Below are 27868 nucleotides of genomic sequence, written 5' to 3'. Positions count from 1 at the left end.
CTCAGCAGAAAGTGTGAGCACAATGAAATCTTCCTTCCTGTAATCTGCATGTGCATCTCCAGTTAAAGTTAATGGAAGTTCTCTGGGTAGATCAAGATAAGGACAGATTTTATGTGTAACAGTGTGTTGTGATTACAGTCTTGGATGTAGCAGAAATCCGTGGGGTTTGTTATGCTTTTAAGTGGCCTGACTTAATGAAGCCTACAGCATGTAAAGCCTAAAGTTTATACTCGCCAATTTAAAGTCAGCTATTAACTCGGTGCAGCCTTTTATTAAAATGGTGACATATTGCTAGGGGAGAGCTACCTAAATTTTCAATGCTGTATTTTGTCACTTTTGTAATGTGCATATACAGAGGCAAGGCATCCCTTTCCATTCCTGTCTGTGGTGAAGTGAAGCCAGTTCTCTGAGTGTTTCCTGGAATTACTCCATCACCTGACCTGTTCAGTCTCCTCCACCCTACAGAATGCACCTTCAGAAGTGTTTGAATTGTGTGAAGACCACAGTGGGACCTGCAGGAAGAGCTGTCTGGCAGGCACCAGGACTGAACTGGGGGTCTCTGAGGCTGAGAGCAGAGTGCACTCCAGGAAATGAGTGTTCTGAGCACCTCACCAGGAATCGTTCTCTGAAGTAAACTCACAAGCCATTTGCTTGCCCTGCAGGTACTGCACATCCAGCTCAGATTTATGCAGACACTGCTGCTGCTGACTACCCAGCAGGAGTTTTACCCACGTGCAGGAAGGCAAACCCCAGTCATGAGTACATTTAGAACACACACAATAAGCAAAACGACAGTAAACTCATCTATTTTCATGAATATTTGACTGAATATTTCCCTTGAGGATATGTGATATGCTGGAAATCTAAAAAAACTCACATTATTTATTCAGCTCTTCCCTTTTCCATGTTAAAAGAATTGTTTATATGATGAAGATAATTTACCTAGTGGTCTTCAAAGAGTAAGAAATTTTAATGAACTCCCAGTTGTTAAATGCAGCATTTTCTATTCATGGCTTCAGAGAAGAAAGGTTTTATTTTAAAGTCACACAATACAAAAAAAAAAAAAAAAAAGGGTATATGCCAGTAGCTCTACATTTTATCTAGATGCATACAAACCCAATCAATACTTCATCTTAGACAGGGATTAAATGGCAAGGAGCCTTAGAAATCTCCTAGCTAATATCTGTACTTTCCAAATCCAAAGGTAATGGAATTCTTTATTCCAAGGATATACCAGAAATGCCCAGGGAACTGCCAACCAGCCAGGATCCTTCTCCCCTTCCATCAGTGACACACCAACCCTCGGGACCAGGTGGTACAGAGGCACTGCCAGGCCATGTTAAATGCTGGCACCTCACTCTTAGCTTCCTAAAAAATACCTTCTCACTGAGAGAGGATATCTAATCTATAAACCACCACGTTATCTTCAGGTTGACGTGTTTGGGGAAAATTCTGTCCAGTGGACAGATCCCTTGGTGAATTTTAATTTCCACCAAATCGTGCAGCTTGTAATAGACTATTTTGGAAGGACTGAAAGCCTCTTTTGGGAAAAAGGGGCTGTTTTGGGAGGATGGTCTCCATCCACATGATCAACAGAGTAAGCTAAACTTTAAGGAGGAACTGTTTTTTACTTCTCTTCTGGCTTCTTGTTGTCATTTTCAACAAAAAACACCTTGATTTTCTTCCCCTGAATTAATGAATCAGTCTGAACTGTTATGTATTTTTTAGTCACCCATGACAGACATCACTGTGAATTCTCATTTTGCTCCTCTTGGTCTGCCCAGAGGTCCCTTGTACCGGACAAACAAAAGGCCAGTTGGCAAAAATGCAAAAGAAATGGACACACACACACACCTACTAGAATTTTTTTTTTCAGTTACAAGCTAGTTCACTAAAAACACAGACACACAGCGTAAAAATGGAGAGAGAAGTTAATGGAGGTGAGGGGGGGTACATGTGTCACATTATTAGCAATGCAAAAGACCAGCTTAAGCATGTGTTTCCCTACATCAACTATAAAAAAAAAGAAAAGGTGCCTTTTTAGCAAGTATGCACAGAGTTTGCTTAGTTATTTCAAAGAAAAAAAAATGAGAACACTTGACTATCTTTATCCTATATTACAGTCATTATTACTACCTTTTTATAAAATGTAAACCCTTCCTTGCAGTTAAGATTTACAGAAGTCATCACCTTTGTCCACTCCTTACGTAATCAGTCCGTGGTGACAAAAATAAACTGATTCAATTTACATATTTTTTGAAGTAATAGCTGATATGTCGTGGATTATTACTTTGTGTGTGGCAGAAATAGTGGTCAGAACTGCAATGTATGAAGCTGAACTGTAGCAAAATACTTGTTGAAGACTGGTGCTGGGTCTACAGTACTATGAGATCTTGAAGCATCATGTAAATATTGATGTACGCAATTATTTTGTCTCCAGAACTATTCAAGCCAAGTACATCCACCACCTGCAATGGACAGCAAAGCCTGATGGTGGATTTCCCATACAACTGCAACACTGTGCTTCCTTATCCCCATCAGATCTTGTTTCTTGTAACATGTCTTGACTAAAGATAAGAATGGAAGGTAAAATTTGGCAAGGCAGTTTTCCTTCTACTAGTGAGTAACTGGTGAATCAGATCACCTGTACAAAGTGGTATTTGGTAAATTGCACTGTCGTGGGAGTATTCCTACTCTGGAACATGACAGACGTGAAGCCTATATTTGAAGTTGCTAAAAATGTGATGTTATCAAGACTAATCTGCAAACTACTATTTTTTAAGCCAGTATATTACAGTATAAATGTGTTGCATACCTGTTTCTATAAAATTTACTGCCATGAAAAAAAAAAAAAAAAGAAGAAGAATCAGGATCCCCAGAGTGTGGCATTTGTCCATCTGTCACTTGTATACACAATACAGACCTCGTGCTGAGATTCTGCTTAAGGTACAGCAATTATCTGCAGGACAGATCAGGAGCCAAGAGAGATGGTAAACGAGAGAGGAAGGAGCACGACCGTGCCACTCTGCCCCTTGAGAGTCCCAGGGTTGTAGGCATCAGCTCCTTGCGGGGTCATTTGCTGCTGACCCCCTCTGTGGAGGGCGTGGGGCTCTCTCTGACAGGAAGCAGGTCGTAGTGGCATGGAATGTGGCTGTTTTTTGGGAGGTCGTAGGGATCCTGGCCGAGGCGCCCGCCGCCGCTGCCGAACGCGCCTTGGACAACGCTCACCGTGGGCTCTGTGAGGAGAGAGAGAGCATGCACTCGATTCCAGGGAAAACACTGATACTTTTAATTTAAGCAGTTTCTTCTTCAGTAGGAAGATTCCTCATTGTGCTGAGTCCTAAAATGCAACTGTAGAAACACAGGTTGATATTTTTGCTTCACACTTGTGCAGCAGGGCCCTGCCGTGTCTTTACTGACAGAAACAAGACAGCATCTCTTCTTTATGTGTCTTTAATTTCAGCAAATTAAAAAAACCGAACAAAACAACAATCTTAATTTGAGGGTTTTAATCAAGACTTTTTAACAGTCCTTAAAAGCAGAATGGGTCTGTCGATGGGTTTCAGTGATCTCTAATTGCATGCAGAAAAGGAAAATGTATCCTGTGACACTGGACACAATTTATTACAGCCCAGAGATGATCAAGATAGCTACCATTCCAGAGGACCCCAAAGTTTTCTGTAACTAAAGGAATATGGTAACTACGTAGGGCCCATATTAGTGGAATACGATGTCTGTGGGTGAAGATGCCATTTTATTCTCATCAAGAGAAGGAAACAGAACTTCAGCCCTTCCATGGATAACTCCAGCTGCATTCAGTCTAACCTAGAGCTGAACTACGTTGCAATCAAATGCTAAACTTTCCTTATGCTGTTAGTTAAAGGACAGCTTTCACACCAGGGCAGTTCAGAGGTACCTGCAGGTGACAGAACAGAGCTGAAGGTACTTCAAACCCTGTTTGTGTGAATTACACCAAATCAGTAAAAACACTGCTGTTACAGCTTTTGAGCAGAACACAGAATCTGAATGCGTAATTTTGTTTCCCCCAGTGGTTTTCACATGTTTTGATGAAACTGAATCAAAGATTAAAAAGCCCTGTGCTCTTTTGTTCCTAAGCCCCAGCATCCAGAGGTGGATTTTGTACGTACCAACTTCATACACGTTCTTGCTGGCTGTGGCAGAGCCGGCGATCTCGGCGTAGGGGGAGTCGCGACGCGCCGGGGACTTCATTTCCACGTAGCCACATTCTGAACTCTTTGGCACCAGAGCTGGTGGGTCTTTGATAGTAGCATAGGGGTTCTCAGAGCTGCTCAGTGAGCAATTACTTAAATTGTACTCTGAGTTCTTCACCAGGTCTACAAAAAGAAAAGCACGTTATTGTCTCGAGCATGCTGCATGCCATGGACGTGGCTACAAAAAAAAAAGGGTTTTGTTTCATGCTGAGTTTTAAAAAGTCACTCAGAAGTGAATATTTGAATGGAAACCAGTTGTAACACCTCAAAATCATTTACAACAATCAATGAAAGAATCTCAGCTGCTATACTCTTTAATGGACTTCATCTTGCGCCAGAAAATTACTGTTGCAAAATCTGAGCATCTTCAGTTCTGGTTAAAATAGTGCCTAGCATTACAGAGAGATAAGCTGTAGAATCAGTTCTTAACAAGAACTTCAGAACACTTCCTGTCCCTCCAGGTGTTGAACTTGGGACACTTACAATAACTGATCTGAGACTGTTCCCAAGAGCAGTGTCTGGGCAAATGGCATGATTTATTTCTAGGAATGGCTTGGGTGGTGCAAAGTTTAAGTATCTGAGTACACAAAAAGAATAACCAGATTCTTCCAAGTTTCTGTAAAGCAGGAGAACTGGCAAGGAAACATCAGGTGGCTTGTGATGTCAGGATTTAAGTGAAGGATGAATAACGGGTCTCAGAGATGTATTTGCTTGTGCTGGGAAGCAATTTTGTGGTGTTTATGTAACTTTGTTCTCTGTGATGCTTTGTGATATAATGTGTTATTTAACACGAGACTTCCTTAGCTCATTCCTGACTCCATATCCAAAATGAGACTGACCTGGTGGACCTGCCAGTGGATGGCTCATGACTTCGTGACTCATTTAAACTGGGCTTTTTGTAATCAGAGAAGTGTGGAATTGTTTAGGTTATAAAGATTGTTTCAGGTCATTGAGTCCAACCATTTATGTAACACTGCCAAATCCATCACTTAACCACGTTCCTAGGTGCCAAATCTTCACATATTTTAAATCCCCCTGGAGATGGTGATTCCACCACTTCCCTGGGCAGCCTGTGCCAATGCTTGACAACCCTTTTACAAAGGGATTTTTCATGATGTGCAATGTCTCAATGTTTGTCTTCTTGTGAGGGGCCCGGAGCTACCCCCAGGATTCGAGCTGTGGCCTCAGCACAGGGCCAGCACTGCCCTGCTCCTGCTGCCACCCCACGGCTGGCACAGCCCAGGGGCCATCGGCCTCTCGGCCACCTGGGCACCCCTGGGCTGTGTCCAGCTGCTGGCACAGCACCCCCAGGGCTTGTCCCAGCCCCTTTCCCCCAGCCTGGAGCTGTAGGGGGTTGTTGTGACCCAAGGGCAGGAAAAACCAGGTGTAATAAATAAATCACTGTGTCAGTTTAATTGTGCCCTGTTGTACACACGGGGACAAACCAGCTGCTTTCTGTCAATGTATTTAACTCATCATTCATAGGGACTTTGCCACACCTTTTCCATTGCTTGGATATCCAGGCACCCTTGGCATGCCATGATCAGGTACCACAAACACTGACACACAGCAGGGTGGTACAATGTAAAGTCTTGTGAGAGAACTGGGTAAGTCAGAAGATCAAAATACCAGATCGCTACCCTGCATTTCGGAAGCTTTTCATTCCTGTCTGTGTCTCTGTATTTTGATATCCTTTCCAAGGGCCTGGTGAAGGTTTGTGGTCATGCAGACCATGCCAGCTGCAGCTGGAACTGCCTTTTAAAAGCCTTTCAGCAGAGGGAGCATGTGTTCTGCAGTCTAGAATTGAGCTGTGTTGTGACTCAAGAATGACAGAAAACATTTGATCTATGGGACACATAGGGGACTTAAAACGGCTTGGCTTGTGGTTTTGTTGGTTAAAAAAAAAATCCAACAACCTCCCTTCAAAAAGATAAAAACCCCACACCAGCAAACAAAACAAACAAGCACTGATTCAGTGTCTAGGAAAAATTTAGTCCAGAATGATTTTTTATGTTCTTTTCACCTCGAAACCAAAGGTAATTTAGAAGAGTAAAAGGCATTTCTGTGTAGTTTCACCTAAATGCATCAGAAAAAATCCTTACCTTTCAGGGACTTCCCCACATATCCCCTATCAAGTCCAAAAGCACCTGAGGAGAAAATGATACAAAAAAATGGAGTAGTTTTAAAACCAAAAAAAGAGTGATTTGACAACAGCTTCTAAATGTGTAAGAATTGCCTTGGAACTCATTTCTGCCCTAGCTGAATAATTCTCTCATAAGGACCATGGAACTGCCCAGGATGGAGGTACAGAAGCACTTGTACTTTGTTTGCACATTTTCCAGCAGGAACAGGGGAGGTGGGTCATAAGAGACCATTAAATTATCTAAAGTTTGACCTCACATAATGCCAGTTACTCACTCTTGAATAATCCTAGTGAGTGCTGTTGGATTAAAGCTTTTTTTTTTTTTTTTGTTAGTTTGTTTTTTTTTTTAATCTGGATAAACCCTACCTTCCAGAAGTGCATCCCACCTTGACCTGAAAATCTCAGGGTGTGCAGAGCTTGCTCCAATTCTCATTTCTCTGCTTCCAAATTTAATCACTCCCAAATCAGGGTCGCCCTGTTCCAGCCCCAGGCCTGAACACCTTGCACCTGAATCTAAAACTCTGCAATTACCTGTTACTCACTGATTTCTCTCAATGAAAGTAAACAGAAGAGCACAACAGCTGTCTTCGGAGACCTGGCACTTTCCTGGTTGCTGATCTATTAAAATGGTTTTAAGTGATATAGAGCTCATTTTTAATTAGGCTGTATTGTGGTACTATGCTAGAAGCATCATAAAAGCCTAAAATGGTTTTATCCATGCACTATCTAAACAAAATTAGTAGTTTTCAAGAGGGAAGTGGTATTACTTTAAGGAGACCTAAACATAATTAATTTTATTCCTACCCCATCTTTATTTACTAGATTTCATGTCACCTCTGCTGTTGTTTTCACAAGTTTGATGCTCAGGTCACTGGCCTTGAGTTACTCAAGTAATCCTATTTTATTTTCCAGCAAACAGACACAATATCAGCATTCATCCAATCCTCTGGAACCTCCCTGTTGCTCAAGATCTCCTGCCTTGGGTTAACCACAGCAAGTGTCTCTCAGGAGCATTCAGTGCAAGTTCAAATGCTCTAAGAAAATATTAAGCTGAGTATTGAGAATTACAACTGAAATCCTTTCCTGGAGAAAAAAACAACAACAACAACAACAACAACAACAACAAAAAAAAACAAACCAAACCAAAACCAAACCAAAAAACCAACCAAAAAAAAAAAAAAAACCACAAAAAAAATCCCCCTAAAAAACCAAACCATAAATCCCAAACAAAACACAACAGATCTGAGCCTGAAATGTGGTTTGACCAAGGCTGGGGAAGAGCAGGGAAAAAAATAAATCAGTGCTGCATACTGTTGTTCTGAATCCCTGGGTCTAATATATGTAAGTACCAGAAATGAAGGTAATTAAATTTTCTGAATTATACTGTCACTGAAAGTCCTTTTTAAGGCTTTCACTGGGCAGTACAGTCCAGCCTTTCTGGAATGCATGAGAGTGGAAAAGGGTGAAAAGACAGCATAAAGCAGGATGCAGCAACTCTGACAATTTCTTGGGAATTTCTCTTCTTAAAGACAATGCTCTGTCTTTTAGCAAACAGGAGGCTTAGCTGGGAAGATCTACTATTTACACCTGAAGGGGCTCAGGTAATGAAAAAATACTTTTTAAGCCACTGATTGCATTTTGTAGTGATTAAAAAAAAAAGAACATATACAACCTTCCCTTTATTTAATAGGAATTTGTAATTTTGTCTAAGTAGACAAAATGTACTTACTGCAAAAACCCCACTGTTCTATGAAACTAATCAATAAGCAAATCTTTTAATAAAAATGAGGTATTTTACACATCATGTCTGCACTGGGCATCAAAAACTGTTCCACCATTCCTCACACGGAGTCACTTCTTTCTCTTCCTGCCTTAAGGGATGCATCCCACACACAGTGAATAACATTCCCATTCTCCTCCTTTATTTTTTTTTTTTTACCAAGCTCATTGAGGTAGCCACCATGTTTCCAGTCTGCTGGCAGTGTTCCTGTGTAGTCCATGACAGCGCTTCGTTTTCCAGGCTCCATATTTTTCAGGTTCACAAACAGCTGGCTGGTTTTTGCCTATTTCAGAGAAAGAGAGGTAATAAAACTGAAAGTGCAAGGAAGATGCTGAATTTCCAGGTGGTAATCAGGAAGAGCAAAAATAAGCCAAATAGGAGAGATTAGGGAACAATGTAAAATAAACTAAAGACTGCCAGAAGTTTCCATGTTTTCCTGCTTTACCTTTGCCAAGGTCAGCCTCTCCATGTTGGTGACATGAGGTGGGCTGGAGCACTGAGTCAGAGTATGGTAACTGGGGTTAGAGAAATAGTGGCTGTTGACATTTCCACCATTGGCATGAGGGATGGTTTCTGGAAAGAAAAAGAGAGGAAAAATGAACAAAAACATGTAATTTCTTTCTTAAGATACATTTTTGAGAGTGCTGCACTGATTTCCAAATCTGACCTAGAGTTTCTTAAAAAAAAAACAACAAACACAAAACGAAATATCTTTTATTCACTCCAAGAATGAGAGATACAGGGCAGTGAGTGACAAGTCATGTCCTCCTTTTTAGTGAGGAGCATTCACAAGTGTAACCTGCTACCTCCTCTCTCTGCTGTGGTCACTTGCTCTGTTTTTCCTTTCTAGTCATCATTACAGTCACTTGTACCATCAAGTCTGCACCAACATTTTATGGTGCTCCAAGTACACCAGGACCTTTGCTGATTTGCTTTTTCTTAACTCTGACAAGTCTTCCTGCTGCTTTCTTCAGCTGCTGCTTTCCTTGACAGTGGTGTTCAGAAGGCACAACTGCCTCAAGTCTCATGTACCCACTGAATCCCAACTCACAGGCACTATAATAGGTCAAAACCTCTTATTTTAAGTTTCATTGCTCCTTCCCTTAGTCAGTTTCAAACCTTTTGCTGTCTATTTCTCTGCAGAATCTTGCTACAGATAGCAGGAAATCCTGATTTTCGACACTCTTCCTCTATTCAAGCTCATGCCATTGAATTTAAAGTCTCTTGTAGAAACCAGATTTTTAAAGTCTCTTGTAGAAACCAGATTTTGCCACATTCCAACTGTATATAAAAGCAGGCACAGAGGATAGAAATGTACGTGTTTAATGCAGAAAAAAAGTTTGAGGGTGTAAAATGTTGTTGCACAGGAAAGTGAAGTACACGGTCACTTTTCTTTCGAATTAAGATACTTTGCCAGGGTGTGCCACCTTCAGGGTATCAAAAAGCAGAAATATGTGAATTCAAGCCCTGTTAGGGGCAGATCTGAGCACAAAGCCAAGAGATGGAGGGGGGAAAAAAAAAAAGTATTCTAAACAAGACATACCTGAAATGGTGTAATCTGCATTGATGACCCTCATAGCAGGGGTGTAGGTCACAGTGGGCATGTGTGTCTCCTTCCCTTTCTGCTTCTGCCTGTAAATGATGAACAGCACCAGCAGGAAGAGCACAACCAGGACAAGAATGATGATGCCAGCAATGGCTCCTATCTGGTAGGAGTCAGCAGGGAGGGCAGTGCTGGTACGGCTCAGGCTGTTCAGGTTTCCCACTATAATTACACCAGCTGGAATAGAAGGAGAAATGAAAATAAGTGGCATAAACCCAGAGGGGGTCACGTGTCAGGAGCAGGAGACAGAATTTCACTTCTAAATCTAACTGTATTTATTACGGATAGAATAGAACTCTCCCAGAAACCAGGCCTAAATTTAAGGAAAAACATTTAGAATCTTCACATAAAGGCAAAACAGTCAGAATTTTCACAGAAAAGAGATGTTTTCATGAATTTGAAGAAGTAAGAAGATTCTCTGGGCAAAAGAACGGGGCAGGCAAAGCCCATGCTCCATCAGCAGCTTTGAGCAGCACTGCCCTGTGATTTCATGCAAATCCACATTCCAGTCACTCTGCTCCAGTTAATTATCACTAATCTAATTTAAAGCCTCCAAAACTTACATGAATTAAGAGAACGGGCTACTTTAAAAAAAAAAAACACCTGTCCGATTTATTTAATGAATGACACAGAGATGGTGCTTAATAGGCGAAGCCATTTTCTGTGTGAGAAGATGACACTGAATTTGATTGTGTCTGGGCTTTACCTTGATCACACCTGGCCCCCTTCCAGCCTGGGCTGCAGTAGCAGGTCCCCGTGATGTGGTCACAGGTGGAGTTGTTCAGGCAGTCACAGATCTGGCGGCATCCGTACCCGTACGTGCCCTGGGGACACTCTGCACAGGACAAGAAGCAAGCAAAATCTCTTTAAAGGCTTTGGAGTTACAGGTCGGCAGCACCACAGGAGCCCAGCCTCACACATTCCTGTGCGTGGGCAGCAGGTGGCAATGTGTCATCAGCATCAGATCCCTCCTGGAAATGCTCCTAAGAGGAGCATCCTCCTCGGCGTGCAGGAGAAACTGTGCTCAGATGTGTATTCATGCTTCAGCTGCAATGCCACCCAGGCAGTGCAGCGAGGAATCAAGGGGGGAAAAAAAAAAGGCAAAAAAGGTATTTTTTTAGAAATTAGAAGGCAGTGAAGAAATGGGCAAGGTGTGAATAAAGAGCCAGAAGACTCAGATCCCAGCGCCTGAAAAATCTCATTATCATACAGGTGGAGCCAGACACCTGGATGGTGTCCTGTGGTGTGACAGATGGGCTGATGTAAAACATCAGAAGTGAGTCTAAAACCACACATTTACAGAGAAATACAACTGCTGCCCATTGCATGCTCTGATACTGTGATGTATACACTGAGAAACTATCGACAGGAGAACAATGCTAAATTATGGGGAGTAAGGTAACTGGGGAAGTTGTACTTAATTATTTGAATTACTTGAATGTAATACTTAATTACTTATCAAACTGTCTCCTACCTCATGTAAGTATGTTGGTAGAGAATTACCCTACACTGATGAAAATAATTTCTTTTATACTGCCACCTCTTGGTACTGTGTGGCCTGGCACATTATACTAGTTCTGATGGTTTTAGCAAGTGCAGTATTTCTTCACTTTTTCTGATATTTCTTGAGAGTTCTGCAACTATATTTACTTCCTTTTATCTTTTTAAAATAATTTAACTCAACTTTCATGCATTCCTAATTTGGAATAATTTAAAAAATAAAGTAACTCAATGCGTGCCAGAGAATGGTCTTGCAGTCTTGACAAATCCCAACTCAAGTGAAAAAACTTCATGTTTATGTACCTCCTCTTTCTCTTGATTACACTAAATAAAACAAGATTATAAATACTGAGGTAAATGGGTGGCCAAAACCCATCATGTTGTAATATATTTCTGCATTTCAAGATCTGAATTAGAATGAATACCAAGACCATGTAACTTAACGCTGCTAAATCATTATTATCAACTTGTAGGATAAAATACAAAATCCGTAACAGAGTTAGATTTGCCAAATTATTCACAGTGATGTTATGACTTCGAGAGACTATCTTAAAAAGTTATCTTTTCCTGAACAGTTGTGATGTTTTGAAGAAAAACATAGATGTCATTTGAATGCACAAATTTGGGAGCCTTGTAAAGTCAGCAAAGCTTGGACAAACAGTCCTGTGCTGACAAGCCTGATTATTCTTTTAATGTTGCACAACATTACACCACCAGTGATGTCAGTGGTGTTATCCCTGATCTTCCTGAGGAGAGAACCACACGTGTGTGTGAAAAGACGAGAACAAAACTCCACCTACGACGCTTTTACAAACCAGCTGCGCTGTAAACCCACACTGCGAAGGTTATTTTCACCCACCAGTACTGATGGGTCAGTTCTTATCTCCAGTTTTCCAATTATTAGCTGTCACCGTGGTTTGTACTAATGGATATATCTTGTTGCTTTCACAGGATGCTAATAACAATTCCTTGGATTCATTTTGTTGCTTTTACATGATGGAGTATTTGGGTGTTCCTTTAGCGTTACGCCCAAAGCGACTAAAACGCAGTGCAAAGAAACAAAAACCACAATTGTGGGAACTTAATTCTGCTGGGTTTTAAACTGTTTGGAAAAGCCCGTGGCCAGCCCTGTGCCCATCAGAAGTGGCCCTGGAGGCCAGAGGCTGTGTCCCAAGGCAGAGGGAGGGGTGTGCTCACTGTGCTCGCAGTGCCGCCCCATGAAGCCCGTCCGGCACGTGCACTGCCCGCTGATGTGGTCGCAGTCGGCTCCGTTCTGGCACTGGCAGATCAAGGCACAGTCCTTCCCAAAAAACCCCAGGGGACACCCTGCAACACAAGCAGAGGGAGGGGGGAGAGGGGTGAAACAGCTGCTCTGGGAGTGGAAGACAAACACTCTGCTTTGGTGTGTTACTGAGGGTTGCTCCTGCAGCTCCCGAAATGGAGAGTTCTGTCAGTGCAAGGGGCCAAGACCTGCCTCGTGTGGAGTGGTTCAAAACACACATCAGGCAAAAATGAGGCTGGGAAATGGTGCTGGCAGCAGAGGTTCTGAAAAGACAGCTCCTTGAAGAAACGGGCTTCCAAAGAGATTTGAGGGCACTTTGGGAGTCTGCTCATCAGTCTGTGACTCTCTGGCCATATTTCCTTTGTGGTTTGTGTTGAAGCATTAAAAGAGCCAAAACAACAACATATTGTACCTGAGCTACTCACAAAGAAACCATTTCAGTATGAAGAAGACACACCACTGCAAAGAGATCATTATTCACCAGCAGGAAGCAAAAAACCCCTGATAGCTGACAGCTGAACCAGCATAGTGAATGTCTCCCAGAACTGCATCCATATGGTCCTGTAATGTATCTGTTATTTCCTGCCACTATGACATTACTCATTTGAAACAGCAAAGTTCTGATTTTATGAAAAACATGTATTTGAACACTGAATGCAAAACACAGTCAGCAGTCCTATTTTTCTTGAGGTCAAATGCAGGGGTTGTGGCCAGGATCACACTCAAGTGAGGCGACCTGAACTGAAGGTAAACCAAACTGAAAGTGTAATATAAAAAAGATAAGAAGCCAGCTTTACCCGTATTTATTTCTAACAAATGTTTATTTCTCAAACTTTGTATGAACTCTTAGCCTGCATGCAATGAACGACACATACCTCCACCCAGTTACTGCACAGCTATTTTACTTTAACAAAAAGCTCTTAGGGGAAAAAAAAATCACTAATTATGTATTGTTACATGAAGAAAATCCCAGAAGAAATTATGATGTTACAGTCTAGTGAAATAATCGTTCAAGGTTCTAAATAAAAACAGCTTCTGTATCAGTATTTGAATTCCAGGTTCAAGCTGTTCTGGAGGATAATTCTGTCACTGATGTTCAGACTAAGGATGAGCACAAAATTCACTTACTCTGTGTGCAGTAAAGGCCAGTCCAGCCCGGGGTGCACTTGCACTCCCCATCGTAGGCACTGCAGAAAGCTCCATTGTGGCAGTTGCACGTGTGGATGCAGTTTGGTCCCCAGTGGGAAGGTGGGCAAGCTGCAACAACCCAGAGCAATTAATTAACCTCAAATGACAAAGGTTCCTTGATGCAGATGAATAGAGCTGCTTTCATTCACACATGAGCACTGCTTTGTTTGCTGTTCGCTGTTTTTCTCCCGAGTTTATGCTTTGGGCTGCTCTGTTCTGAGCAAACAGCCACAGATTTATTAGTTTATTTAGCTAAGGAATCATTTTACTCCAGGTAAAAAGTGCTTAAAAATATTAAATGGGTGAAAAATGCATACTCAATACTCTGTAAATAGGACATTCACAGCAGCTTTCTCACAGAGAAAACCATTAGGTCTCCTCTCTTCACTTGTTTTTTACTCTGCAAACAGTCAAGGTGATACAGCTTTTAAACCTCAAAAAGTGAAGGAAAACAGAGAAGGTGGAAACTCCTATATAGCCTAGAGCTTTAGATCCAATACTGAGTCTGCTTCTTGTGCTTCCACTATTAAATTTCATGTATTTGCCTAAACATGGTGAAGATAATCAGGTCTGTACCTTAATCTGCTTAACTCAGTTGCTTCTGTGGGTCCAATAATCAATACAATATTTTTAAACACCAAGTAATTATCCAATAATCAATATAATATTTCTAAACACCAAGTAATTATCCACAGAATGGAGATTATTTTGTGCACAATCATGTAGACTCATTATGAGACAGAATTTACTGGCTGCTTTGGAAATGTCATGATGGATGAATCTGATGCTATGTGCTGCCACTAGAACTGTGAAGTGGTTCCAAAATACTAATTACTATTCAGAGACAGCAAAAGATAATTTTCTTCATGGTAGAATATCACTAAGTGAAGAGGGTACTCTAAGAATAGACCCTTTCTGTTGAGTAGGATTCTCATATTGAGGGTTTTTTCCCTTTAGTAAAAGACAGCAGTGCTTTAAGTAGTTAGTATTTTAAAAATAAAAAGTAAAATAAATAATTCTTTAGTACTTTAAAAATCGTTTCATGGAAGTACAGTGTCAGTATTTTGTAGGAGAGAAGCAAGAGGTCAGACACTGAAGCCTTGGTTTTATTCCTGTGTAAATTTAAAAGGGTGGTAACTCCTTATTGTTTTGTACTGATCGGGTTGCCTGAGACCAATAAAACTCTTGAATCCTTTACACATTTGCATAATGATTCAGGCATAAGTGGGGTGTTCTTTCCCAAAGTATCACCTTTTTCCCCAAATTTCAGTTCATTAAAAATTATATTATGATGAATTAAAAAAAAAACCCAGTAAGGTTGTTTTTTTATTACTTTCACTTCAGTTGTGCCTTGTAATTACTTTTTTGTTATTGTTTTGTGTTTGAAATTAGTGGTCAGCTAGGAAGGAATGTAAATCACATACAGGCAAAAGGTTAGAAGTTTAAAAAAGGTCGCTGGTTCTGAAAGAAATTAATGGAATCATTATTTTCCATGTGAACGAAAGGCCTTTATACAAAGCAAATAAACTTCCTCTGTTATGGTCTGTGAGCACAGCCTCAGTAAACACTTCCATTCATATTGCTGGCACCATTTTCTTGATATTGATGCAGTGAGTAAGTCCCTCCTCTTCCTAAATACCCCTATTCTGCTACTCTCCCAACTACCTACTTATTTTACCATAAAAACAGGGACCTTTGTAGCCACTGGCTTCCACAGGAATGGGCCCAAGATTTATTTTAGCATCATACTGGGCTGTGCATGCTAATCACTTCACAGAATTTAGCCAGGAAAGTTGTTTTTTGGGTTCTTTTCCCAAACTGGCCAGATGCTACCCGGCACTTGTGCAGAGCCTGTTAACCTGGGCCAGTCAAACCGTAAATGATACAAACCAATGAGCCATGTTATTAAAAAATGCACTTCCCTGGAAACCCCAGCACAATGTCTGACATTTCAGGGTATGGTGCAGCTTCTTTCATTCACAAAAGTGGGCCGAGTGAAATTTTGGCATGTGACTGAGTGGATTTTAGCACCTTATGGGATTGGATATGCTTCTTGTGAGAGTCTTCCTTAAAACAATTCTTCCCTCTAATTAGTAAATCTCATAGACCCATCCAGGCATGGGGAGTGACTACTTAATAAAGTAAATTTTAAAAAAATGGTAAAATTAGGACCTTCCCTTCTCCTTTTTAAGGCAGTAATGAAGAGTCCAGTGAGTTCAGCACAGGTAGACAATACTCATTGAGTGAGGCAGAATGACACTAAAAATGTCTGTCTGTGAAAACACTTATAAGAGGAAGAAAGAGGAAAATCCATCACAGAGTTACAAGCACTAAAAAAAAAAAAGGCATAGTGAAAAATTTCTTAACAAAATGTTCAAATGCTCAGTGCGATCAAGGATGGTTGTGCAGCCAGAGCACTAACCTATGTCTGAGAAAATTTCAGCTTTGTTCTTGGCCTGGCCAGAGAAGTTTAGGATTATTTATCTCTCCATTATTTACCATGAAGTCCTAATTTCTGAGTTAAGACAGTGTTTCTTTACAAAAAAAAAAAAAAAAAAGGCATTTTAAGTAGCTGCACCCTCATTATTTGTTCTAAAATTAAAGGTGAAAAAACCCGGGTACTTACGCTGAGAGCAGTCACTACCAATCCATCCAGGGTAGCACTGACAGGATCTATCAATAGGATTACAAGTCCCATTATTGGTGCAGGTGCATATTCCAGCACAGTTCTTCCCAAATCTGCCACTGGGACATACTGAGAAGACATTATCAGAATTAGAACTCCTTGGTGATCAGAACAAGATTTCATTTTCTTCAATTCAGGAGAAAACAACTAATATTTGGATTGAGAGAGGTATTGCTGAGTATAAGGGTAAAGTGAGGTATTTTAAATTGAAGTGAGCACAATATCCATATTCACTACACAAATAATGCAATTAAGAGTACAGAGGCTTTCGTGCTAAAGGATGAAACAACCTAAGACTTCTGATTTATAAACCGAACATTCCGCAACAGAAACTATCTTTGGTTTCACAGCTCCCGAGTGATGGAATGCAAACCATCCCATGGCGTGTTTATGGCCAGCTGTACCTTCATTGCAGAGGGCTCCTGTGAATCCAGGCAGGCAGTCACACAGGCCCGTGATGTGGTGGCAGGGGCCACTGCTGTGCACGCACTGGGGGCAGGTCTGGCTGCAGCGGTGGCCGTAGAACCCCGGCGAGCAGACTGGAACCAGAGAGGACAAGCTGTCACTGCTGCTGCCCTGCCATCAGCCACCCTCCCCTGCCTTGGAACTGGCTCTGCTTTCCAGCCCCAGAGGTGGTCGTTGTTATCTGTGCAGCTCAGTGATTTACACTCCCAAAACAAGATCTGCTCCCTCTCCTCAAGGACTTGGTGTATTCTGGTTCATCACGACTTTGCTGACATTCCATTACATGTCAAGCCACCCTGAACTTGGGTAATGTTTGGAATGCATACATACTTTCTTTTTTTGGCTAAACAAGGACATCTTTTGAAGTACATCTGAAGTAACAGAGAGAATAGTTTTATCTCTAGTGAGTAAGGTCATCTTAGACCTTGATTCCTGATGTGTTTTCTAACTTGGAATTCAACTTCACTGGATAAAAACACAACTTCACTGGATAAAAAGCACAGATGTTTTCCAATCAACCTTTCTTTTACATGGTACAGAGTCACTCTAACTTTCAGGGAACCTGAGACTAGAAATACAGAGTTGTGCAGTTAATTGTGATGCTAAAAGCACGAGTTTCTCAAGAAGAAAAAGAAAAAAGGGGGAGGAAAAAAGGCTGCTTCTCCTTCTTTCTTGATCTAATCCCTTCTGGCATTTATTTCCTGGTAAATTAGAATATTAGGTAAGAGATCAAGAGAAATACCTGAACAGCTGCAATTAGCACTTACTAAACTACCTTGGAATCTTTTCAATATTTCAATTTCATTCAAGATTCAGTCTTTTAATTACACACTTGATACAAGTTATATGGCCAGGATCTCTCCAGAGAGATTAACTTCTCCAAGTGAAACAGTGCCAAAAGGTCTTCCTGTTTACTGAAAAGGCAGTTTCTGACCAGGATCCAAATTATTCCTATGACCTTTGTCTTCCCAGCCTGCAGACTGTGCCTCAGAGGGGCACTGAACTGGGAGCCTCTTGTCCAGGTTATAGGCACAGCTCCAGAACACCAGGGAACATTTTTACATGGCAGTGTTACACTTTGGATGCACGGATTGACTGCAGGGCCTTTAGAGATTAGATAGTGAGAATAATTAGTGCTCACAGTCAGAAATACTCAAGGAATACTAATGCCACACTTATGTGGGATTTAGCAGTGCCATGACCCACCCTTCAGCTGGAAATGTTGCCATTCCTGGACTGACAGAACTTCACCTTCCTCTGGTTCTCCTTCTCCCTGACAAGGACCATTTCAGGTCATCGCCTGTCTTTTAAGCCTCTTTTGGAAGAGCCAGGAGCACCTTTGCTTGTCCTTAACCCACCTGCTGCTGGATCCTGTTTCTGGGAGACCTGCTCTGGAAACTGGGCTCCCCTCCAGTTCCAGACAAGTCCCATTTCTCTTCCCTGAACACCTTTCCCTCACAGCTTCAGTGACTCAAACTCAAGACAGCTGGACTGCTGGCAAAATGTGACAAATCTTGGGAGGGCAGACTTATTATTTACCTCCCTGATTCTGGCATGATTTTCCTTAGTTCATCTGTGTCTCTCTTTGTGAAGTTTGTATTTTACCCAGACAAGTTTTTCAAAAGGAGCCATGGGTACATTTGACATCCTCTGCTCACTGTGGGGCTTGATCCCACTGACTATTCTTACAAAACAAGTGTTAAGGCCCCAAATATTGACTAAGCTGACGGTCCCTAGCAGACAATTGGGAAGGCTTTTAGTTTCTGAAACTCAAGTATGTTTTACTTACCTGTATTACAAACTGAACACTCATCAGTCGTGTTTGGAAATGCTTTAGAATGGAATCCCCTATGACATGTCTTGCAAAGTCATGTTCACAACAGTGCCACAGGACAGAGAGTGAATAAAATGAAAGCTGTACCATAACAAGAAGAGCACTACTAGATGGAAACATCTGTTCCTTTCAGGTAACCCTTTTTTTTTTCTGAATATTAATGCATTTTGATAAAATGTCCAATCAAGGAGTATTTCCTAGCCTTTCAGACTGCAATTAGCAAAGCATTAGGATGTTGTATGATATGTTTTCCAAGCAAATGAGGGAGAAACAGAGATTTTTAAAGCATTTATGTTGTCCTTACTTCTCTGGCAAGTGGTGCCTCTGTATCCTGGTGCACACTCACAGATCCCATCATCTGGAGAGCAGGATGCTCCATTTTTGCAGTAACAAGGCAAGGAGCAATTTGGACCCCACTGCCCCTCAGCACACACACTGTCACAGTGAATACCTGCAACCACAAAAAAACAAAACATCTGCGAAGAGCTCTTGTGCACAGTTAGGTTAAACCTTTGCTGAACTTTAAAATGCAGCTCACACAACCTGTTTATCAGAACATCACTAACATCAGGAAAGTACAACAAGATAAACCTGCATCTCTGTTCCTGCATTCCCCAGAACAGTGAATTTCCCTCATATTCCAGTTTTGGTGAGAGGCACATAAATGGCTTTTGCTTCCTCCATAATGGCTGTTTCAAAACAGCAGAAGGTTTTTGGTTTCAGATTTTATGTTTGGGAAATGCACGACAGAAGGTATTGCAGGAACTTTTCCCTCTGAGCATTCTTTGTGTCTGATATAACTTGTGTATAATAATGGGGTGCAGGACACAGAATGACTTCTAATTAGTGGTGAGCTGATTACTGCTCAGCCTCGTACTGAACGGAAAAATGTAGTGTACACAAAGGGTTTCCAAACACACCATGTGAGCATTCCAAAATGCTGAGCTGCCACAGCGTTAGGGATGCTGGTCAGTCAGTGCTTTGTTTAACCTGTTTCACTATAAAATTGATTGTAAAATGGCCACAACCTGAATCTCTACACATAGATCCTAATACACACCACCCACTATGACCATCCAATCACCGTTTGTTTGCTGGGTTCTTTTGTTTGTTTGCTTGTCATTTTTCTTCACAATGCAGCAGCATTAAATATAATTTCCCTGCTTTTTCAGAAGCACTGTGCATGTTAAATGCCAGCAGGCACCACTGTGGAACTCAGACCGTATTGTGTCTGCAGCACTTTGCATTAACAATCAAGTTTTATTGTAATGCCTCTACTGAATGAACCCTCCACTAAGGGAAAAGTGGACTGGATCCAACCACAAGCATGTCTTGCTTTGTAAGTATTTCCAGCAAAATATGCCACAGGTTCAGTGGCTGCCAGGGTCCTAAAAAAAGCAAAACAGTTTTACATGTGACAAGGAAAAAAAATCTTTTAACTTTGAGCACCAGAACCTACTGCTTGTAAAAATCCTGAGAAATAATTACACGGTTTGCTGATAGAGCAGACTAAGAGGTGATTCCTCAACACCCCCAGCATGTGCCTTGCAAAGCTGCCCGTATCTAAAACCCAACTCTCTAATTAGAAGAAAGGTAGAACTCCAGACTCTTGAACTGTTTTTCTCTGCAGGACAATCAACAGACTGAAGAATCAAATAATGTGTTTCAACAGACTGCACCAACCTGTGCCAGCACGACAGAAGAACACCTGACTTTAAAAATCCAGATACTGACAGACAGTACCCAGGCCACATCAAAGCCCTAACTGCACAATGATCACCAGTACTGACCTAAAACAAACCTATTGTCAGAAAGTGAAAGGCTGCTTACATCACTCCTTTTTCACTTTCTGCCTGCCTAGACGGTGTCGTTCTCCTGTCTCCATCTACATTTGAGAGGCAGTGCTGACTGTTTCTTAGCAGTCTAGTTCACAATTTTCATTAACTCATTTAAGCAAATTAAAGAGAGAGGTTTGATTTTGAGAGATGCTGGTGCACAAGAGGAGTATGACATCACTGTATTTTAATTAATTTTTTTTTCCCCAGAAACAAGACCACTTCTTCCAGCTGCTGCTTTTCCTGGTGTTCCCAAACTTGAGAATTTGGGTCTCTAAGTCTGTGAAAACACAGGCAGGGCACCTCAGAGGGTTATCTGCCATATCACACATAGCTGCACTCGGTGCACCCTGCTGCAGAAAAGACATTTTTCACAGCCTCAATGGCTGTCAGCGGTGCTCAGTGTATAATGGTCACTATTAACAAGCCAGTGGTTGCCAAGAGCTACCAAAGTGCATTATCTGAGATTATGTAGACCAGTGACATACAATAACACCAGGCTCAATTATACTGCCTTGATCTGTGCACAGAGGATGCTTTATGACAGCAGAGTGTCCGAGGGTGATGCAGGCACGCTGGCATGGGGAAGACAATGGGTCCCATGCTGCACAGCGCCACGGGGCTTAAAACACCCAGAAACTACCACTAAAATTGAAAAAAGGGGTGAAAAAGGCTCCTTCAGTACACATCAGGGAAAACCATCCCTCAGGGAAACTGAAAAAACCTGCCTTTTATTTCCTACTCTCATCCCTTATGAGGAGGTGAAGAATGGCATCATTCTACTCAGCAAATAAACAGTGTGCACTAAATGCCACTGGGTAACAATGATGACAACATAACACACTGCAAGACTGCTGAACACGATTCTGTTTCACTGTAATTTTATTATACTCACTCTTGATCATTAGGAAAATAAATTTTAGTCCTCTGAGTGGAAAGAACAAATGCAGCAAGGCCGAAATCATTTAGTTATTTACTTCATCTCTACTTCTTAAAATTGTTTTCAGTCTCACTCACTATTTATTTATTTATTTAGGCAAGTTCACAAGACACTTAAAAATAACAAGTAGAGTTTCATATCTTATGGTTGTAAAAACCAAATGTGTATTTTTTAGAAAGAACAGGTTAGAAATATTGAAGGGAATATAAAAAGTTAAAAAATTAATTTCCAGAGTGATGCTTTTTATGAAATTTCGGCAAAGGAAGCTATGCTTTGAGAGAAAAGCCAGAAATTATTCAGGAAAAAAAACATTTTTACTAGAACTTGCAAAGCAAGATTAGACTCAGCTTTTACAACAGTGTTACCAACTGGTTGATGATGACCACAGTTTTGTGCAAGTACTAATCTCTTGCACAATAAAATTGTTTTTGTTAAGTTTTCATGTTGGTTCTGATACTGATAAGGATATCTGCGAGAAAATGTTTTTGCCAGAGCTATGGACAAAGAGCTCTTTGATGGCCTTCACAAGTTGCTAGGCAATAGCTGAATGGTCATGATAAACTTCAGCTAAGCTGCTCTGAAGAAATGCTCGTGCATTTAATGCCCAGTGCTTTATGCTGGGGGCCTCACATCCAAATCAGCATTCCCCCAGCATTCGTAATTGCATGAATGAAGTGAAGAATTCTTCAGGGGTACCACTCCTTCTGCCCATGCTAGCAGAGTATTTGCACACTCCCTATGCTGTATTTTGAAGTTGAGACTCAGTGATCCACCCGAGTCAGATCAACAAAGAGCTGATCTGTTTTAGCACTTGAGGGGGGGGGGGGGGGAATTTACCAATTATTTCTTACTATCTTCCAAGGCAAATTTACTTCTGGAGTAAGTGCTGTTTTACACCTTTACTATGTTTCCATTTGTCTGATAAAAGGTTATCCAAACTTTAATAAGAATATTTTTTTTTTTAAAAAGAACTTTTATTTGCTGTGCAATTTATGTTAACACACATGGAACTTTCCAGCATAACCCCTTAGCACTAAAAACTATTTATATTCTGGTGTACTTCCCGTGTGTCAGTGCACAACTGGATATGGAGCAGCCCAAACTAAACAAGGAACAAGACCTTCAAAGGCTGGAGGAATCTTGGTCCAAGAGCTCGCCCTTCATATTTGAGAAAAACTAACATTTTTATTCAAGGCAGCTGCAAATTCTGATGGTGAGAATTACTTTCCTAATTTCTCTGTCAAATAACGGGCAGCCCAAAAAGGGAGGTGGTGAAAAATGTCACAGTCACTATTTTTAAGTACCCTCACTGTCTTTGAGGGAGGGTGGTAACTTACTCCACTGCTGAAGGTAGCCAGAGGAATTAATTTAAGTGTCCTAAACTGAGGACCTAATGAGAGGATCAGAGATTTTTCTGTAGAAGTTCAGATTTTAGCTGCTTCCCTGCAGCAGCAGGAGAGTCATGGCTGGAAATTTTGGTAGGAAGCTAGCTAGGAAAGACTATCTACAAGGACATCTGAGTTTGAAGGCAGACATCCTGATCTGCAAATTTTAGTAGCAGAATTCCTTCTGAGGTATTTGAAGTATCCTGCTGAAGGCCATACTCTTCCTCCATACTGCTATCCACTCCAGAGGTGCTCTTCTTTTCATCTATCAATCCCCAGGCAGCCACCAGCAAGTAAAACTTCTCCCTTTTTTAACTTCTTTGTAGGCAGAAAACAGGTACCCCTAATCACTGATTTAAAGCTATTTTTTTTCCTACAAGGGTGGTATTTCTTCCACAAAAAATCCACCACATGACACAGAGGACAGACATATGGACACAGTGAAACCCAGATGGAGGGTGGAACCAAACCTCTTATTGGAGAATTCCTCTCCCCAAGCTTGAAAAGCAAATTAGTCATTTATAATGAGAGAGTGCTCAGAAATAATTTCATTTTGCACCTCACTGAGTATTCCTCCCAACAGGGCCTCATCCTTCAGGAGGCCAGGTGGAACTGGTGGCAGTAGAGGGAAGGCCATGTTTTTACAAGAGAATCTTGGCTTGGATGCACTGGTGCTACAGCAATTTTTTGCTCCAAATGTGAGACAGAACCCTTCCAATTATGTTTTTTTTGCTTTGTAGGACAGGTTAAAAATGCACGCTCATGGAAAGCTGAGGGTCAAGGCAGAGCTGCAGCCTCCCTGGGTGTTTCCACCAGTGGGGTGGGTGTCAGATGGCAGACCACCCCTTTATAATCCAGCAACAAATGTGCCTGTCAGAAATACTGTCAGACGCACATGGAAGGACACAGAAACAACACATCTGGTGATGGGTGAGCTGAGTAATGCCAGCAGGTGTCCAGCACAGAAAAAGTCACCGACACCCCTCCTGCTGCAGCCTGTGGGTGAACACTCTGCATGCTGGTAAAATGTGGGCTGGTATTACTGCATCTGTCTTTTCCACAAACCACTGCCATTGTTTTGGTACAGATAGCAGACTGGTGGAATTTCATAATCCCTGGCATCACATGGCCTTTAAATTGATTTTTGAGAGTAACAAATGTCGCGCCACCCTGACGTGACATCTCCTCACAAATGCAAAGGTACAGCAGAGCTGCAGCAGGGGAAGCAGAGCAGTGATGTCTGATCAGGAACACCCACATCACTGCAATTACACCAATAAACTGTCTGGAGGGAAAAAGCTTTTGCCATTTTAATTAATTAATTATACTGCTTTACTTAATTTAATTGATTAATGCTTTAATGGGAAACCTCTGTTTGCAAGAATATGAGCTCCCTAGTCTTTCAGGAAATTTGGGAGAAATTTATTTTGACAGCTGCTTGCAGAACAGATAAGATTAAGGGATGAAACTATCATGGTGCTTGCTGGTTTGCTTGTTGAGAGAACTGTTAGATATACCTTTATAGTGGAAGTTGACCAAAAGTTTCGGTATAATTTAATAGGAGAATTATCATTACCTATCAGGAGAGTGTATTTTCTGTGTGTTTCTTCTGTTTTCTACTTTAATAGTTCTTACTCTTTTCCACTCTCTGGCTACTGAGAAATGAAAAAGAATTTTCCCTCCAAATGAAAAAGAAGTTATTTATAAGATACAGTGAAAATGTCAAGGGATGAGGGAGTTTGGGGCAGACATCATCCTCTGTGTGGGCGGATGTTTCTCATTTGTGCCATCCTGTCATGTGGCTCCTGGAACGTGACGGAATGGTCAGACTGCCAGGAAAAAAACATCACCCTTAACTCTTCCTTCCCTAAACAGAATTAAGCTGCTGCAGAGGGAAAACATTTTGCAAACTACAAAAGAGCACAGGATTTCTAACAGGGGGCCTGTAAACCTAAGTCGCTTTTGTTTAGCTTGAAACAGAACCCAAATGAAAACCAGCAATCCCAAATAAAAACAGAGATCTAATGAAAGTTAATTTTAACTGCTTCTTGACTCTTTTAACACAACAGTCAAAAACTGAACTTTTACTCCTAAGCAGAACCTAGTGAGGAGAAGAGAACTCCCTGGGCATACTCAAAAATAAACTAAAAACTACTTTACGAAACAAAACCTTAGAGCATCTCAGTGCTGACCCAGTGGGGAGCTGCAGCTCTGTCTGGAGGCTGAGGCCAAGCCCTCGTGCCCACGTCAGCAGCCCAGAGCTCCCTCACACCCCAAGGTCACTGACCCACCCTCCCCATGCAGAGTTTCCTGCTCCCCAGCCTTGTGGGACAACTGTGTAACTCCTTCATTTGCTTCCGAAAAGTTACATAAACTATTCCCTCTGATGAAATTCCCTGGGGGAAGTGCAGATAACTGTTCTGTTCACAGGGCTGAGGAAAATGCTGCGTTTAAAGTACCTTCTTGGAAAGTCTGTGTTTATTTGATGGCATCAAAACATTTTGGGAAGTTCACCTTGGCATCATGGATTTATTTGTGCTTAAAACCAAGAAAGACAAGTTCACATTTTTAAGCTTCCTCAAAATGTATTTGTTTTTAACACTGGTTTAACACCAATGGTTTTAAACACCTAAATACTTCATTTGGGTTAGATAAGAATTAAACTGATCCAAAATCTGTTTTTCCCTCTCTTTGTTTTTCAAGTAGGTAGGTAACACTACCCACCCAAAACTAGTATGTCTGATGGTTACTTTCACAAATCCAACACCAAAACCAAACCAAACCAAAAGGCCAAGCCACATAATGTCTTTCATTTTAGAAGCTGCTGTACTTTCCACACATCCTCCACCTGCTTCTCCCCACAACCCTATGCACAACCTCCTTCCTTAATCCTACAACCTTCTGCTATTCCTGCAATGCACTGCTACAGCACAGCTATTTGAGAGCCCTTTCCTGAAGTATTCCCTCCTTTTTTTTTAATCATTCCAAATATAAGCATCTGCACAAAGCCTTGGATTCCTCTCTTGGTATTGCTCTGACATGTGAAGTGTGGGAGGAGGATTTTTTTTTTCCAGACACTGAGTATAAAGTGAGCTATGCTGTGGATGTTGTAAAGTGTGTCTAGACATCACCAACATGTCAAAACTAGTCTGTCACACACATGCTGTTCTGGTGACATCATCCAGGGATGAGGGGCTCCATTTTATCAATAATTGGGCCTCAAGTCTCTTTCTTGTGAAGTATTTTTCCTTTTAAGAACAAAGGCAAAGTAAGATTTCACTACACAAAATTACTACACTATGTCTTTATCTTATTATATATTATATATTCTATATTATTGATAGATTATCCTTTCCCATACCTGCATCCAAGCACAGTCAAAGTCTGTGCTGCACTTGAAGCCTCTGTCACACAACTAACTGGGTTAGTTATATCACACTGGTCAGGTAATTTTTATAACCTGTTATAAAAAACACTGCTAGATTTTTAACCTGGCCTTTCAAAACTGCCTGTTTTAACCTGGATCCATTCAATAACACATTTTGACCCTGATTGTCTGTCTCATTTTAGAAGACTCACAGGATGTATTTCAAGCTGTGCATTTAGGACTTGTGAACAGCTCTTCCTACCTGCACCATTAAGATCAGCAACTCTTCACATGTTTTTATGGTGGGCATTCTTTGATTAATACATATAGTAATTAATGAGATCACATTTTGAGCAGATTCAAATGTAAGTTGGAAATGTGTCCAAACACACACACAATTACCTGAAAACCACCTGAAAGTTAAGGAAATTACCATCACGACAAAATAAACACAAAGTAGTGTCAGCAAAAACAGCAATAGCGGGTATGAAGCTAATAGTATTTTTTAGTAATTAAATCAGGTAGCTTCTACTACTTTCTGCACTCCTGAGGCATCTGAGTGGCTGATGGCAAGTCACACTGCAGCTTGTAGGAAGAGAATTGAACCAAAAGAAGTCCTGCCTCAGTTAAGTGAGGACTAGCTCTTAAAGCTCCTCTCACTCACACTGAGAGGAAATGGAGAGACAGGCCTTCTCAAAGTGATAATAAACAGACAAATGAGTAAATAACAGAGAGCTTTGGTCTTCCAGAGCAAAGCAGGAGCTCTTTGTGCGCCTGTGTATCTGTATCCCCTAGAGATTTCCACTTCCTACCCCCAATAATCATAAAAGTCATGTTCATCTGAACAGAAAGTAGAAAAAACAGCAGGTAAGCTGTAATCAGCTACAGTTAATCAACCTGAATTGTAGACAGCAAGTATTAGGTACTTCAAACAAGACGCTGGCAATCCATCCACAGAGCTAGGAAGAAAGAGCATAGAGAAATAAAGGTTTGGGAAAAAACAATAGCAAGACTGTACCTATCTGAGGAGATTATTAGCTCACCTCCACCTACTTTGTCTAAAAGCACCATAGAAAAGAAGAAAACAACTCTACCATGAACCTACAAGTCAGTTAGGCTAAGTATTAGTTTATAGAAGAGCGGAATATGTCTAAAATCACAAATAAAACACAAATCACTGATTTTCAGAGCACAAACATGCTTTGCTCATTTAAGGTTTGTTTTTCATGCTGACTCCTCATTATTAAATGGAAGGAGCCCACACAGACAGGTGATGTGAGATCTGACCCTTGCAACATTGCAGTATCACAGAGAGGCAGCTGGAACACTCCAAGAGGGGCAAACTTACAGTGTTAATTAAACTTTAAAGAAGATCAAAGAGCTCTTCCAAATTTAAAGCTCAGAAATCCTTGTGAGACCTAAAACTCCCTCCTAGAGATAAAGGGAACATTTTGTGATAGCTGCCTTTCTGCAAAGTTCCACCACGTTTTCAAAAAAAAAATAAAAAATCTTGCTCTCCACTGGCAAGAGGGTGGAACAACAGTGCCAAACACAAATTTTGGTGAATGATTTGACTGACAATAGTCCTTAAAATCATAATGTTAAAAAAAAAAAAATCAGAAACACCT

General features: G+C 41.1%; 1 protein-coding gene across 2 annotated transcripts in view; it reads right to left on the bottom strand.

The window, feature by feature from the left end:
* Positions 1–457: 457 nt before the first annotated feature.
* Positions 458–27868, bottom strand: part of MEGF10 (multiple EGF like domains 10) — an 84945-nt gene continuing 57534 nt past the window's right edge. Inside the window, exons 14-25 of one of the 2 annotated variants that reach the window (XM_038124937.1) lie at positions 19018–19164; positions 16819–16953; positions 16355–16483; positions 13669–13797; positions 12456–12584; positions 10465–10593; positions 9699–9935; positions 8601–8728; positions 8315–8438; positions 6335–6379; positions 4149–4355; positions 458–3236 (exon numbers count right to left, since the gene is read on the bottom strand). In XM_038124937.1, the coding sequence (XP_037980865.1) occupies positions 3073–3236; positions 4149–4355; positions 6335–6379; positions 8315–8438; positions 8601–8728; positions 9699–9935; positions 10465–10593; positions 12456–12584; positions 13669–13797; positions 16355–16483; positions 16819–16953; positions 19018–19164 (1703 nt within the window). In that variant the 3' untranslated portion in view covers positions 458–3072. The remainder of the gene's footprint in view (positions 3237–4148; positions 4356–6334; positions 6380–8314; positions 8439–8600; positions 8729–9698; positions 9936–10464; positions 10594–12455; positions 12585–13668; positions 13798–16354; positions 16484–16818; positions 16954–19017; positions 19165–27868) is intronic. The other variant, XM_038124938.1, reaches the window with a different exon arrangement.

This window comes from Motacilla alba, chromosome Z, assembly GCF_015832195.1.
Source record: "Motacilla alba alba isolate MOTALB_02 chromosome Z, Motacilla_alba_V1.0_pri, whole genome shotgun sequence".
Classification (NCBI taxonomy): Eukaryota; Metazoa; Chordata; class Aves; order Passeriformes; family Motacillidae; genus Motacilla; species Motacilla alba.
This window is presented reverse-complemented; position numbering and strand designations above follow the sequence as displayed.